General features: G+C 38.0%; 2 protein-coding genes and 1 long non-coding RNA gene across 4 annotated transcripts in view; 1 reads left to right on the top strand and 2 right to left on the bottom strand.

The window, feature by feature from the left end:
• The window catches only part of vps50 (VPS50 EARP/GARPII complex subunit), a 110939-nt gene extending 104652 nt beyond the window's left edge, over positions 1-6287 (bottom strand). For both annotated transcript variants that reach the window (XM_020631689.3, XM_065947993.1), the window contains exons 1-2: positions 6130-6287; positions 5530-5598 (exon numbers count right to left, since the gene is read on the bottom strand). In XM_020631689.3, coding sequence (XP_020487345.1) covers positions 5530-5598; positions 6130-6162 — 102 coding nt within the window. In that variant the 5' untranslated portion in view covers positions 6163-6287. The remainder of the gene's footprint in view (positions 1-5529; positions 5599-6129) is intronic.
• An 83-nt stretch (positions 6288-6370) lies between these two features.
• Positions 6371-8439, top strand: LOC109982506 (uncharacterized). Its single transcript, XR_003808518.2, has 3 exons — positions 6371-6745; positions 7548-7647; positions 8151-8439. It is a non-coding gene; the product is annotated as an uncharacterized lncRNA (long non-coding RNA).
• Positions 8440-8573: 134 nt separating this feature from the next.
• Positions 8574-16716, bottom strand: part of hepacam2 (HEPACAM family member 2) — a 9318-nt gene continuing 1175 nt past the window's right edge. Inside the window, exons 2-9 of the mRNA XM_020631750.3 lie at positions 14055-14414; positions 13682-13969; positions 11658-11957; positions 10708-10833; positions 10354-10375; positions 10212-10246; positions 9563-9636; positions 8574-9457 (exon numbers count right to left, since the gene is read on the bottom strand). Of these exons, the coding sequence (XP_020487406.3) occupies positions 9347-9457; positions 9563-9636; positions 10212-10246; positions 10354-10375; positions 10708-10833; positions 11658-11957; positions 13682-13969; positions 14055-14414 (1316 nt within the window). The 3' untranslated portion in view covers positions 8574-9346. The remainder of the gene's footprint in view (positions 9458-9562; positions 9637-10211; positions 10247-10353; positions 10376-10707; positions 10834-11657; positions 11958-13681; positions 13970-14054; positions 14415-16716) is intronic.

Here is a 16716-nt window from a genome sequence, read left to right on the forward strand (position 1 = left end):
CTAACTTGAGCGAATGTATTCAGAGAAAAAACATCACGTACACCGGAGGCACTCAGCTAATCATATTTATGCAAATGTTTTAGTAAATATTTCAATATTTAGCAGGGAATGCACTTAGTCTGTTTAAATTAATGCTTTTAATAGGGTTCTTCCATTCTGATGAGGTAGAAAAATGTACTGAGTAGACTGAGGGTGACCCCTTCTGGCGGGAAGTAGTAGCTGCATTGTCATCAATTACTAACAGAAAGAGCTCCTTTTTTTAAAAAAAACAGGATTTGCCTCAGGGAAACTGAAGCCCTGAGGAAAAGAACCCGCTGTTACCAACAAATACCCCAACAGATTTAAAGTTGAATAAATAACGCAGCATCACACTGTTATGATGAGACAGCTTCAGCTTCCAAAGCTTTACTTTCACACTTGAATTTCAAAATGCAACCTAAAATGACATTCATTAATGTTGAACCAGGTGCAGCAATACTCTGATGTGTTTATAATGTCCTGATCTGGCCTTTATGGTTTCACAGGTGCTCAATCAATCAAGCATTTAATCAGTGATTAGATGCACCTGTGAAGTCACCCACATTTACAGAGAATCACCACGCATACCAGACTTTACACTGAAGGAAGTCTAAGATGGACTGAAAAATCTTCTGCATGAATTATTTTTTGTTCAGACCTACTCTGATTCAACAACAAAATTGTCTATCAACCCTCTCTTCTGTATTTCTTTGTTCTTTGTTTGCAAGTCCCTCCTGCAGCTAAATGGCTGATCAAGACTGCTGCAGAAGAAGAATGGTAAATGGACTTGAGCTTGCATAGCACTTTTCTAATCTTCTGACTACTCAAAGCACTTTTACACACTGCAGGTCACACTTACCCATTCATACGCTAATTGAAGAGGCTGCTAATAAAAAAAGTAACTAATCCCATTCACACACATTCATACGCCATCAACTAAGGAGCGGGAGCAATTTGGGGTTACGCTCAAGGACACATCTGACATGTGGCTGCAGCAGATGGCTATTGAACCCCCAAACTTCCAGTTGAGAAACAAACGACTATACCACTGATCCACAGCCACTCTGACAACAATGAGTGATCAGCATGAGAAACCTGTGTATTAAAGAGTAAAAACAACTGAAACTGATTGGTCATCATTATGTTCTACATTTTTTAATGAAATGATTAATTGTTTGGATAATAAAATGTCAAACGAGTGATGTAATTAATTTCACCATTAATCAAAATGCTCGACAATACCGTTAAAAAAACATTCAAACCTGTGAACTACTGCAAAATATTAAACCCATATAATGGGAGCCAACAAAGGCTCAGTATGTTTGACCAGGTAAGGAGATATTACACCTACAAAGAAAATCCTTTAAACTAGTTTTCGCCGCAGAGGGAGGACAGCTTTGAACAAAAAGGAAATGTTTGTTTGTTTTTAGTGTGTGGCCACAAAGCAGCTTATTCTGTATCAGGGACCTGGAGAGATTAACAAAAAGAACAAAAACATCAAAGTGATCTAAAATAGGTTTGAGCCCTTTGGAGTCAAACAAAAATAGTTTTTTTTTTCTAATCTGCCCTAGGTTGTGACTTTGTGCAAATTAGTTTTTGTTTACACATGAAATAATGTGTTTCGTTACTTTTATCATTCCCCAAAGACTGTCTGCTGTAGATCTGTTTTGTTTTCGGTATATTAAAGATCATATCACACTAAAGTCATGAATAATTTAAACTTTTTCAGTTTTTGGTCTTTGGTTCATTGTGAAGAGTAGCATTTACATTTGTATAGGGCATTATGTACACAGCAGCTGGTTAACAAGGGAGATCAGATTTTCTGACAGAAAGGATTCCTCTGACCATTAACTGCTACAAGTCAACAGTCTGACACCTGAGACACCAACCAAGTCAAGTGTTCCATTCAACACCAGTCAATACTTTCTACGCCACCTCCATACATGGCAAACAGGTAGATGGATATAATATTCTTAGTACAAGCAGAGGATGGCCTTAAAGGAATAATGTGCATCATTTAACACATCCGTACATATTAGCAGAAATCAAGTATATGTAAATGTCTCTCTGAGTCATGACTGTGTACAATGAGTGAGAAGCTTGGGTCCCGCTGGCTGTGTTGTTGTCTGAGATGTGTTAACATCAGGTTAACATGGACGGGACAGCCGACTCCTCCCCTTGCATATAGAAGCTGTTTTAGTAAAGAACTAAAGAAAAGAAGAATAACATATCCCATTCACTGCTAATTTGAATGTCAAGTAAGCGTTTGAGAGGAAGGGGGTTGGAGGTTTGTCTCCACACCTTCAAAACCTTTTTAAAAATAACAAATCCTCAACCCATTAACTGCAACAGATTACTAAATGTTTTTCTTGTATGTATTGTAAAGAAACATGGGCTTGAGATTCTGACTTTTTACGGGCAAGATAATGAATAGAAAATACAACTAGCAGATTAATCAATAATTTTAAAATAGCAACAAATGCAGTTGTAGTCACAGGGGCTGAGAAAGAAAAAAAGACAAGTTCATTTATAAAGTGAGTCTTGTAAAGAAGCCAACTATTTTTGTTAACTACAGTTCAGGTTTAGAAAGTCTGGAGAATTTTAACCACCAAAAGAGAATGGTTGTGAACAACAATGTAAGGTCATGTTGCTTGTAATTAGCTTTACAGTTAGTCTTAAATGGAGTCTGTGCGTTTTATTCAGCACATAGCAAATCTAGACTGTGTTATGGACTAAATTTGAATACAGTAAATAGGCCAGCTTTGAGAACAGGGTTGCAACCTACGATTATTTCAAGTAATGCTTTATGTGGTGTATTTTTTGATGAAGCTGGCATGTCTTTAAAATGTGTTGAAAACATATTCAAACATCTGAAAAGCTTAAAGGAAGCAAATCATTGGAATTTGTCCTTCACAATTAACAAAAATGATTGCTCATTTATCAGAATTCTTGCTTTTTTGTCTTAGGTCTAAATTATTGTTTGTTACAGTCCTTCTGTCCACATTTGGACGTGTTCTAGGCACGAAGATGAACCCTAAAATTGTCCCCAATGTAAGCCAAACCTTGAATAGTAGACCTACAAGCATCTGTTTATGTTTCCCTGCTTTGGCTCCATCAAACTTTAAAGTCAACTCCAAATAGTGACTGAGAGCATCGTTTGTCAATCATCCCCCTCATCCGTCCTCCTACAGTGAGCCAGCTGTTGCTGTCAACTCCTGCAGGATGATTAATGATGTGAGTTACAGCTAAAATGGTTGGAAACACACGAACCATTCCAATTGTATCAGATTTAGAATCATAATAACACACACACACAGTCAAGCCACTTGGTCTCCACAGGGCAGCATGTTGAGAAGTGCACTGCTCCCTTCAGTGGCTTATTAAGAGGATTACACTACTGTTAATCAAAGAGGACTGAGGATTTTGTGAAAATAGAGCTTGGCTCGCATGGGTTATATGTCATTGACTGGAAATCTAAAAGACCGGATAGCTAAGTAAATAAAGTCAATGCATATTATCGTCATCAAATAATCATCCCAGTGTTGTGGTTGAACACATAACAGGAAGGTGTTTGCGGTGCACGCCGGGGACATCATTCAGCTGTAATGTAGAGCAGTAGGACGCAGTGCTCTCAATCCAAACAACTCACATCCAGACTAGCTCTCCCAGTTTGTCTGTCAACCTACTTGGCTGTTTCATATTCCATGAGCAAAAGATTTAGAATAAATAAGGATTTCAAACGTAAATCAAACGTAAAAATGTGATACCAGTTTAAAGCCAGCATGCTAAGAATAAAATAGACGGTTTTCTATTCACCCTCCTCATCTTTCTCTGATTACACCTGGAGCATTGAAAGCTGCTTATCTTATCTGAGCTTGATCTGTGGGATGTCTTCTGCAACAACAGGTCCAGCAACATATCTTAAAGGCATAGAACCAACATGATACAATGATTTAAAACTTTGCATTGTTAAAAATGTTTTGAATCCATCATAATGAAACCTTATTAACTTTATTGTGACAATAACAAAGCCAACTTGTCCAACTTCCAAAAATAAGTATTTTCTTGGTGTTTGTCTTCTAAAGGAGACAGCTTTTGTTGTCATAAGCTGAAGTTTTGTCTTTTTGTCACCCTCACTGTCTTTTTCTTTTCCCATTTCACAAGTGCAAACACTCTGAAAGATATGTTTCATGTTTCACAACAATCTTAGATGAACTGATAAAACAACTTCCTTTTAGTCTTGTCTGTTGCAGTGACTTGTAAGCTGGGCAGTACACAAAGGGTACACAACAATAAGGTCAAACTTGGGTGACAATCAAACAACATTAACCATTAAAAAAACGAAGCAGCTGGAGAAACTTGGGGTTAAGTTTCATGCCAAAGAATACATCGGACATGAGCCTGCAGGTGCTGGCTGTCGAACCCCCAACCTTCCGGTTGAATGACAACTGACTCGACCAACTGAGCCACATTCACCCCTAGAAGTCTTTTGGTGGAAAACTAAATGCCTTGTTGAATCAACCCTGCTAATATCACCCTGCAGTTTGAATAAATGGAGTTGGGTGCCTTCCAAATTGAGCTCTGCCTGCAGCTGCATTAATAGAAGGTCTCCTCGACATGGCAAAGTCAAAGCAAGGCCACCAACTTCCAGTGTATTGAGGTGTAAGTCAGTAAGTGACTTTACATTTATAGAGCCTATCTGCTGCGTCACTCTGCTATATCTTGACAAATCAAATGAATACAAGTGGGTAACGACAAATGCTTCCTGTGACCAACCATGACTGATTGCATTTCAAACCCTGCCGTGCTCAAATACTAAGAAACTGTTACAGCAGCCCATGTTTCACACTGCTGGAGTTAAGATTAATGTGAAGCGGTGCTTGAAGTGATATTAATGGTCGCCGTCTGTCTCTTTACACTTCAGTCTAAGTGTGGAAACCCTTGTAGGTGTGTAATCATGTACATTTTGGAAGAAGTTCAAAATGAAATAAAGCTTTAAAAACCATGCAATAATGGGGCGCCATGGCCTAGTGGTTTGTTCGTGCGCCCCATGTACAGAGGCTACAGTTCTCAAAGGTGGGCAGCCAGGGTTCGGGTACAACCTGTTGCTTCTTTGTTGCATTTAAACTTTCTTGTTTCTTAATTAAGAATAAAAAGCCAAAAGAAATACATCTTTAAAAACCATGCACTCATTCTAATTAAGATCTCAAATGATTGTGACACAATCAACCTTGCTATGTCACAGCTTTTATACTAGATATAATGCATAGTCCTGTGATTAGCTCATACCAAATATGCATGAAAAGACATTGAGACAATTCAAAAGCACATTTATAGATTTGCATATTTTCATTTCCTTTTAATTTAGCATATATACTTTGATCTTGTGACACAATGTAAACCGTTCAATATATGACTAAATAATACTTAAGCACAAAACATGGTTGTATAGAAAGTACATCAATCACAACCACAAACCTGACAGTTTAAGTTTGAGCTTTCTGAGTTTACCTTGCTTGGGATCCTCAGGTTCTCCACAGGGCTAAGGTCTGCCATGCTCTCTTGGGGGCTTTTCAGACCCTGTGAAAAAAAAAACGACTCTGTGTTAGACTTAAAAAAAACTCACAAAATGTCTTTTTATTCTTCAAATGTAACCTGTTCCCACGTTGTCAGAAAGCTTGCTACTTGACTCTGGTGTCTCTGCATACATACAGTAAGAAGGGGAACTGTTGGGCAGATTTCTGTAATAGATATGATCTGTTGTGTCCATCAGTGAACCACTGAGTCTAACATTACTGATGTGCAAACTGAGAACTTCCTTCACCGCCCAGTTTCCACTGTTATGTGTTTGTCTAATGGTAGAGCAACTACAAAACTGTGCGTATAGATGCCAAAACAAATCTTAAATATTTCTTACGAGATAAATAGTTCGTATTTAAATTGCAGTCGTTTATATAGCTGCTGTTTCTCGGTCTGAATGTGCCCTTTCCTCAGCTACACGGTGAGCTGTCAAATTAGCCAGTTAGCTTTGATAGCTCTTATGCTAGCTAACTGCAGCTGTCGGAGAAAAAGCTGTCAACAGCTAATTTCCTGTGGACCTGCTTTTCTCACCTGCCGGGCCATGAGAGACTTAATCTTCTGCATCTTAAATCCCACTCGTTATAGTAGAAATACAATTGAACAAAGCGACACTTTGTTTTGTTGTCAATGAAGCGCCTCCATCACTACGAGTGGGAAGCCATAGTTTTCCGTCACGTGACTGGTACACCGAACCTCGGGAAACCCCATTGCACCATGGGAAATGTATTTTTGTTTCGTTTCAGCGTATGCTTGTGAGCTCATCGGTCGAAATGTCACAGATAAAAAAAATGGGGCTATTTGGATTTGAACTAAAACATAAATATTATTTTAAAATGTAATTGTTTAGCCTATCTCATTAACATTCGGACATGCTACCTGTGCTGCTGACAACTACCACTGGGTGGTAGTAATTTAACACTATGTAGAATAATAGATTAATGATCAATAATTATCTTTTTCCTCCCTTGAAACGGTTACTCCATTCTCTGTCCTATCAGTCACCTGCTGGTGTGGGTGCCAAATTGTAAAATGTCAAGATAAAAAAACAAAAACACAGATAAGTATTCAAATTAAGAAAGACTCATTCAGAAACACCTGACCTACTATGATCAGACAAAGTATCTACTGAGAAGGAAGACCTGTCAAGGTAAGCTGCCATAGTTTCTACATAATAGTTGTTCATGTTTTTATATATTTTTTTAAAAATGTTTCTTAAGTTGATAAAGCCAATAACTTTCCTTAAGTTAATTTTGAAAACAACCCACCATCATGTAAAATATAAACACATTCTTCTGATAAAACACTCAAAAGGTATCATCTGTAACACATATAAGATTGTGTTAAAAATATATTATAGTGAAATATTTTGATACTGTATACCAACATTTTTTGATGCAGGACCTTTATTTTGAAATAATTATTATACAATTGATGCCACTTTATATCAAGTTAAGAACATGTGTTTTTCCACAAGTGCATATTGTTTTTTAATAAATGCTGATATGTGAACTTTTTGTTCATATAGCAGCCTACATTAAATTAATAAGTCGGTCTGTAACGGGTTAAGGTGAGTAGTAGTTAGTGTGACCTCATTATTTAACCAACCATTTTCTATTTTTACTTTTGCATGAGTGATGTCATCATGTCATGTCTTTCTGACTCAGTGCCATGTAGCTTCAACTCTGCCAAGCTATACACAGACCTTGCTCTGAATTATAAATGGTTCAAAATGATTACAAAAATAATGCACACATCTCATCCAGCCTGCCTTTGTAATTTCCCCCTTGGGTGTTATTTTGAGCAGCGTTTGGTTAAAAGGCAGGCAGCATGCAGCAGACAGAAGGCAATGCAAGCTGAGTTCCTGGTTAATGATGCCTCAGGCTATTTCCCAGTCAAATGAAGGTGAGGTCGATCTCCTCAGGTGAATTTACTCTTCTGTTGTTTGTTAGGCACTGATCCACAGTGTGGCGCCTCCCTTTAAGCACATACTGAGACGGAACAGATGGCAACCTCAACCGGAGATGCCATCACTACGACACAGCACACTCAGTCGGTACCTTCATGCAATATAATAAGGGCAAGATTTATTAACTGCTTGTTGTTATGCAAGGGGACACCATTAAAAGCAGTCCTTAATGACAAAGTCAGAACCTAGTTTCACAATAGTCTAATTTATTTTAAGGTTGTTAACCGTTCTTTACTCACCATTTTTCTTTAGGAAAGAGTTATATCATTCAAATTTGTCAGTTGTAAAAGTTTAAATATGACTGTATTTGGACATGACAGCACAGTATGAACATAAATTTAAATGAAAAAGTGTCACAATGAGTATAACTAATGTTTTGGTAAAAAGCTCTTGATAGCAGAAAGCAGGCTGTTGCTGTCTTAATTAGTATTTGTAGATAAATGTTTTATTTTGTTAACAAAATATCTATCAGTTTCTCTTCAAGCGTCAGTGCATCTACTTTCTCCTTATTCCTCTACCTGATCTCTCTTTCACATAAACACACAAAGAGGCAAACCAGCAAACACTTTTATCTTCTCGTGACAAGGTGTCAGCAGGAGCAGGTGGAGGGCACTCTGCCACATGCTGAACCATCCGTCTGTTGCTGCCTGTCTCCAAATCCCGCCAGGTACACAGCATACCAATCCAGCGAAGTGAGAGAGAGAGGGAGAGGGAGAGAGCGAGACGAGCACTCTGCCGCAATTTCAAGACATCGAACAAAACACTTGTGGGAAGAGAAATCACAGCCAAGACATCAGACAAAGACTGACTGTGAAGCAGCAGAACGGACATCTTTGCTGGCTTCAGCTATTTGTATTTTCTAGGATCTGTGAGTTTGTTCACTCCATGCTGCCAGTTTATGAAAAATACATTAAAAAGTACTGGAATAAAAGCAGAAAAGGCCATAAAAAGAGAAGGTCTTCATCTGGTTGTAGGCTGTATATTCATACTTTAAAATAATGGCCCAACATTTGAAAGACTTATATTTAATAAAGTACAAAACATACATGTGGATGCAAACTGTACATCATTCATTACTTTCTTGTTTCAGCATTTCAGTATATCCATGTAGAGCAGAGGAAATGCTACATTTGTAAGAAAAAAGGGTTGACTGTTCATTAAGAATAAATAGATAGGAAAAAAACAGAATAGAATAATAAGTATAGAGAATCTGCAGTATAATCAATGTACAATATTTACACTTATATATATTTCATATAAGAAAATACAAATAATAACAACACTTCACAAAACAGGCTCTCCTTGGTGGGCATGTTATATTAGAACAATATTATGATATTAATAAAATCTTAGTTATTAAATATATTAAATAGTGTTCAAGCTAAGGGGAGTTTAAGCACCTAGTAGGTAGTGTTTTAAGATTTCCAAAACTATGTAAAATAAGGACTTTTATTTTCTTGGTTATATTATCTTCATTTTTTAACAAAATAAAAAAAAAAACATTATAATCTCAGTTATACATTCACATGAAAAAGACTAGAGTCAAGCCATACATACACTTTCATATCACAATAATGTCAACAAAATATACCATAAATCTGTCCTAAACTGTGGACAATAACAGTGCACGATCAGGTCATTAGTCTCCTTCATCCCCTGTGCAAAGAAATGGGCCATCACAACCAGTTTCAGGCTTTGAGATCAGAGATTTAGAGAATAAGGCTACACAAGAGTCTTTAAGTGAAATGGCCGTAAGTTACATCTTAGTTCCTCAGCTCAAAGTTACTTCAGCAAACTGTGACTCGGGGTTTCAGGAACATTTCTGATCACATCGTAGATGGTGGTGTGCATATCCTGAACTGACTCGAGGCGAGCCAGAGATCTACATGATGCCTGTGGGACAGTTAAATAGGATAATTAAAAGACACACAAAGACAAAAGTTGCAGCTCTTGTTGCTTCCTTACTAAATTCATTTATTTGTACTATGTATTAATTACCTGTGCAGATTCCATTTTTCCAGGTATGGACACAAACTCATAGATGCCAAAGTCTTCTGTAGCATCCTCGTGACCTGTAGATGCACACATTTTTTATTTTCAAGATCGTTTTTTTGGGACCTTATCTCTGTTCCATTCAAAAGGATCGCTAAAGAAAGACAGGAAATGTGGGGAGAGGGACCGGGGGATGACACGCACCAAATATGGATTCAAACCTGTGACCAGTGCAACTTGTGCCTCTGTTTATGGTAGGATAGCCTATACTGAGCTAAACTAGCCCCCCGTTTTTAATGTCATAAATACACAGTAGGTTCTCTAGTATTTATTCTGGCACAAAATCGTAAAAACAGAAACGTAATGGGGCCATCAAAACATGGCCGCTTTTTCAGTTGGAATCATCAAAACATCTTAACTCTGTTTACTCTCTGGCTCATCCTTTCTCAAACCTGTTTTTTTTTTTTTTTTTGTTGGTTTGGTTGTTTACGCTGACTTTTAGTGCATGGAAGACATTGGAAAGCCAAATCCATGTTCAACTCTATGAACATCTTAAAACACAATCGGATGTTGAAACTCGATAATGGCTGTCTTCAATAAATGCAACGTTAAACTTCAGTAGCAGCTATAAACATAGAAACAAGCATTAGCTTACCTGAACGATGTGGTCTTTTCTGCTCCGAAAGCGGCCTGAAAAAAAAAAGTCAGGAAAATGTGTAAGTAAGAGAAGGATTTTTCTGAGTAAACAACAATAATGATGTGAATTGATATATTCCATGAAATTGCAAGACTCTTACCTGTTATAAATACTCATAAGCACTGTTGATCATGGAGAGAAAGAGTAGTAAGTAAATAATCAGAAATTTAATTACACATATTTGAATATTTCCTTGACTCAGTCAAATGTAGTCTTTACTCTGTCTTGTTAACCTCCAGTTTCACTGACATTTCCAAGTTGTCTGTGTTAATAACAATCTTGTGCATGTAAGATCTCATTGTCAGAGTCGTTAAGTGTTGTCTTATTTGTGTGACTTTTAAACATAAAACATATTAAACTGGTTGTAGTACAGTCTGTAAGGTCTCAAGTCTGAGGAGTTGACGTGTTAGCAAACCACCATTGTCAAAGCAGCAGGTTTCAAACATGATCTTACCTCTTTTAGGATGGCAGGTTCTCCTGAGGAAGAACAGCAGCATACAGCCAATGACGAACAAAGAGCAAACAGTAATGGCTGCCAAAGGGGAGACAGAGCTGCCACCCTGGCTTTGCTTCTCCTTTCCTGTAGGCAAAAACATTACATTTGAGAGTTTTCCATGTCCTGGAAAATGTTTGAAATAGGATGACTCAACCGGCAACAGGTATGAATTGACTTTCTTACAATAAAACCCTGTTGAATATTTTATGTCACCTTGCCATGGTACACAAAATTAACATGCTAACCATTAGCAGATAATCACTTGGTGTTTGAATGTTCTCACATTCAGCCCTATTATCAATATCTGTGATCCTTTCTCCATAGCTTACTGATTTTTAATGGAAACACTGTCTGTTTTACTACACATCACTAAAGACTGAGCCTGTAATGACTTCTTTTGAGTCAATAAACAGCATTTAAATCATAGCCAGTATCAGCAGTAGCTATCATCATCTCTCAGTATAACCAAGACAACTTATCAATGTCGCATTGACCACACAGAAACTGCAATGCTATAAAACTTAGTCAGCAAACACAACAGCTGTTGTCCACTGTTTGCTTTCCCAGCCACTGAACTTTAATACAGGCAGCAAGCAGAGTCACCTAGCAACAGAGATTAAAAAAAATGAGGCTATTATAAGCCATTTTATGTTATAGCCATAACTTGGTTTCAATTTTCAGCTGTTGTGTACACACTGCTTCAATTACAGTATTTTATGTACCCAATTGTTCCCAAAGCTGGCCTTCCTGTTTGTCAGTCATTGTCAAGATAATGATATATCTCTCATAGCTCCTAAACATCCTTTGCTTTTGGCATGACACACTGTTTACAGAGTGTTTATCTCGAAGGATTCCCAAAATCTACCCACGCTCAGCTCCCTCCTGCCATGTTCCACCTCCGTACCCACCTGGTCCTAAGCTGGCCACCACCAGAGTAAACTGGGCCTCATCCTGCTTCTGCGTCACGTTGTTGAAGGCTCGGCACAGGTACTTCTCAGTCTGGGCCAGTCTGTAGGAGAGCACCTCGAGCCGCGGGCCCTCTGTGATGACTTTAGTGGCGTTGCGGCTCTTGGAGATCCAGACGTAGCTGTTTGGTGGGTTGGAATCGGCCTGGCATTCAAAGAAGACCAGCTCACCGGGGTTGATAGTGAACACTTCCCCTGTCCGCAGGCCCTGGCCTGAGTTCACCTCCAGGTTGTAGGGGCCATCTGCGGGGGCCGACAGTGGGTCAGGGAAACATGACAGCTCACTGCTGATATGATACACAATGGCTTTTTTTTAAGAATTGCCTAATTTTCATGCATCATGGGCAGCTATGGATAAAGATTTTGTCGACAGGGTCATAGGTTCAATCCACAGTCTAGCCAGAAACATCCTAGTGGGGAAATAAATGAGCAGTCTTTTCCTTTTAAATTAAGAGTTGGGGGGGCTTTGAAGAAGCCATTAAACAAACAAATGTTTTTTTTAAATATAGGCTATATAAAATATTGTATAGTCATTTTTAATGTGTAAGTAAAGTTTTTTCAGGCTACAAATATCAAATAGGGCACAGAGAGAAATAAAAATCATAAATTACTCGTAGACTTATAAAGACTGTCTGAAATAGAACTTCACATTGTAAAACAATTAACCAAATTAACTGACATAGATGGCTCCTTTCTTTCCACAGAATGAGTGCTACAAAGTTCTTTGCACAACACACATAATTTAACAGAGCTGCAGTTTGGAAGTTGGATATACCTAACTGTACATGTCATACAAAAGTGCTAAAGCTCCATAATGTCCCTACAAAACAAAAGTGCCAGTTATGTAAAAATAAAACCATATTCAAATGAATTATTGGAAAGATTAAGTCCCTGCTATAACCTCAGACTAACAAAACCAGACAAGTTTATCAGTGCATCTACACACTTTATGGTAGAACAGAAGAGCTCTTTGAGGTACATCTGCTCCCATGCAAATAATGTCCCAGATCAGCCACGTGTTTTCAGTTGTTGGAAGAAGTATGATCGCACAGATATTTACATATAACTTCATACCTCCACTCTGGGAGAAGGAGAGTGCAGACAGAGAGAATGTAAGAGAAAACCAATCAGATGATTTTTTACACATGTTGCAGGAGATTTGTGACAAATACATCCTACAACCAGACATTAACTGATCTGGTCCCAGTGAGTGACAAAATTCAGCAGGAATTTTAAAGGTATTAAAAATGAGATGACGTTTTTTGGCCTGACTTTGTCCTAGCCTATTTTTGCTTGGAGTTTTTTTATTTTCCAAGTACAAGTTAACTGTAGTCACTTTCTCCTCAGAACTGACCAGTAATTTGTCATGTCTGACCATACATTGTTATAAAGACATCGTTATCTCAATTTGTTTGGAACAAAAAGTAATCAACTTTAGGGATATGGTGGATATGGGTTCGCTAGTTTTCTCTCCTGGTTAATATTTGACAGTAGGAGCAACTTTTCAATCCCAGATATCAATGCCCCATGAGTATTCCCTTCTTCAACGATGATTTTACTTTGTTTGAAGCTGTTTTATAGACTTCAAGCTAGCAAGTTAGACTATAAATGTCGTGGCCATCGCACAGAAAACAAAGTATTGATCTGCTTTTCAATAACGTTTAATACAGCAGGAATCCCCAAAAACGGTCATTCTCATAGGCTATATCATCACCAGATGGGTTCTGAGAAACCAAGAGCCCAAGTCAACTTCCTGTATACAGTCAATGTGCCAAACTTTCTAAGCTTAAAAAGTGACTGTCAACACTAATCCACCCAATACAAAACACACATCTGAAGGTTCTCGCCATAAAATAACCTCAATGCAAATCTTTGGTAAGTAATTTAGAACTAGACTAGCAATTCTGGGAGGTACTGGTGCAGGGAATGAGATGAGTAATACAAATTAATTAACAGTAACTACTCACAATAGACATTGACTTCAACAGCCCTGCTGTGGCGACCCGGGCTGACAGGGTTTCTGGCCACACAGCGGTAAATTCCCTTGTCTTCTTTTCTCACAGGACTGATGAAAAGTGTGGAGTTGTCTTCAGAGAAGTGGTATCTGTCAGTGTAACCAAGTGGGACGTTGTCCCTGAGCCACTCAAACACAACTCTTGATCCTCTTTCAACAGAACAAGACAAGGTTACGTTTGCCTTGTCCTCAACTACTGCATTCATTGGTTTCTTCTCAATGACTGGAGATGCCACAGGGACTAGAAAAAAACAGGAAATGAAGGTCAGTATCAGGTGAGTCAACAGATACGATCAACGTGGTCATCGAAACACAAAGGCACTTACCGTCAACTGTTACATGCACAGTTCTCTTCTCCTTGATAACCAATCCGGTCTTGTTGTGGAACTCGATGTTGAGGTCCAGTGTGTAATCTCCCTCATCTTCCGGGTTTAATTTCCGGATATGCAAAGAAACATTTGGTTCTCTAAAGATGAGGTGGTTTCGGTACATCATGTCAGTGATTGTGGACTCTTTGGTGAATGTCACCAATGTGGCTCTGGTGCCACTTGGCCTGGTGTGGGACCAAGTTCCCTGGATTTCTACTTCATCCAATGAGAAGTGAGTCTCAACAGACAGGAGCAGGGACTTCCCTTCAATACCATGATGGACTAATGTAGGGATGTGGATGAACTCAGAGCTCGCTTCTGTGTTGGCAAAGTTTGCAGGGGAAGAAGGAAAAAAGAGAAAATGAGAATCAATGCAGAAACCCTATTAGGTCAATTGACCTTGTCCAGCATTTTTCTTAAAGCCAATACAAAATCCTTATAGCAGCCTGTAAGGGTGACCCACATGCGATTTCAGCAGTATAAGAGCTATTTATTGAAATTTGGTAAGAAGATACAACGCCATCGTTGCCTGTCCTCTTGAAGTTGCAAGATGAATTGTAATGAAAACCTTTTTGAGATTTCTATCCATGTAATACATGGACTCTTGTGGATGGCCAAAGAAGACTATAATAAATGCAACATTATCATATAATTTCCTTGTAACAAATATGTGGCTCATTTGTTAGCAAAAAGGTCCCTATTAACATGTCCAAAAGACAAACTGATGTATTAATATTAGTTTGGATTTTCTTTTTAGCAACATGTCTGAGATACATTTAATCTTATTTTAACTCAGCTCTGCTCTCTGCTACCTGTAACTTCTTAAAGAAAATATCTGCTTTTTTAACTACTGAATTCTCAACTATGTTCAGGAGTTTTGGCAAACTAACTTTGTCTGCCATTTGGTGCTTAGCAGGCTTTAGTTTTATATAACAGCATGCCTGTCACTTATGATTGTGGTGCAAGTCAACTATTTTTGCAAGTGAAACCAAAACAATGATCTTAAAGAATTCTTGAACTATCTATAGAAATCCGTAATCACTGTTTATTGTTGCTTTAGAGGCTCTTTTAAAACAATACATACACTTTTTTGTCTTAATATAAACTTCAAATTTGCGTATAAATATTAGAGAAACATGCACTGTATACTACACAGCATACATAACCTATCATTTACATCTTAAATTATGAGTTTTTTACTGATTATGAAACAGTCTCACTTTGATACTAAAGTGTCAATTTGACCTGTATAACCAAATGAAAGCATAACAAAAGAATATTAGCTATCTGTAAACTGTTTTGTCAGCATATTATAATTATTATTATGCATTACTACATTTTTGAATCCAATGGAATAGATGACTTATATGTAATTAAACCGTATTAACAAACCAATCATTTAGTTTATATTTGGTACATCACAATTTACAGTACATCCATGAATAAAACATTGTTATGTATCTGTTATTGATTAGACAGAGTAAATGTGGAACTATAAAAACATTTTTAAAAAAGGCCATCCAACTTCTGCTTTTTTTTCTGTCACCTCATAATCTACATCCTAGTCTCCACACTGAGCAGGTCCTGAAACTCTCATGAGTTAATATTGACCTAGCTCACCACATAGTGTCATTGTTGTTGTCAGACAAGGACGAGGCTTTTCTCTTTGATCCCAACTTGTCCCAAAACAAACACTCGGCCCGTCTGAAATCAACCGATAACGGTTGATCTATTACACCTTGGTGTCTGTTTGAAAGTGCTGGCTTATTGCTAAGACGTGTTGTTCTCTAGTAACCAGCTAAATCAACCTGTAATAAAAACACAAGGACACGGAGGAGCGAAGGTTGTTTTTTTTCCCCATGCAGTTCTTTTCTTGTCATCTTAATTTGGCGTTTCTAATTCACGACTCAATGTTCAGTATGCAGTGTAGATGAAAAAAATCCAATCACACCTCATTTACATTTTCAGAGTTTGATAGGATATTTTGACGAGTATTTCTGACAGTTTGAAGTTTAAAAGTGAGCAAATGAGCTTGGTTGCCAGGTTGAGTAAAGCAGCAGCATGTGAGTAGGCAGTGCTACTGTGAAGCAAACTTACTAAAGCCTCACACTTTTCTCTTACTTGTGTCCTTTTGTTTCACTTCTGTCAGTGTATCTAGTTATCTCTAAATATTTTAATGAAGGGAAAGTAAATATATGAGGGAAAAACTCTTGATTCAGTTACATTTCAGGTAGGTTCATTTTATTTAAATATTGAGAAAGGGAAAAAAAAGATTTGATTTTGATTCAAAAATAGGAGAAAACTAAGAAAATTTGGTTTGACCTCTCCTTTTAAAGCCATGTTTCCCCTCACTCCTTCATCTCTAATATCCTTTTTTCTGTCACCCAATCCTCTATCCCCCACCCTCTCAGTCCACACGCCCCAGCGGGTGACATCCAGGTCCCTGCTGACTGCTGCCCATGTTGTTCTTCACAATAGAGATTCACAGTTTGCTGGTGTTATGTCCTAAATAATACATGCAGGGCATGACACGCTTCACTCTTACAAGCCTGCAGGCTATTTTCTGTGTGTGCGTGAGTGCTCTGCCTGTGTGTGTGAGTGTGTATGTGTGTGGTCAGTA

This window comes from Labrus bergylta, chromosome 19, assembly GCF_963930695.1.
Source record: "Labrus bergylta chromosome 19, fLabBer1.1, whole genome shotgun sequence".
Lineage (NCBI taxonomy): Eukaryota > Metazoa > Chordata > Actinopteri > Labriformes > Labridae > Labrus > Labrus bergylta.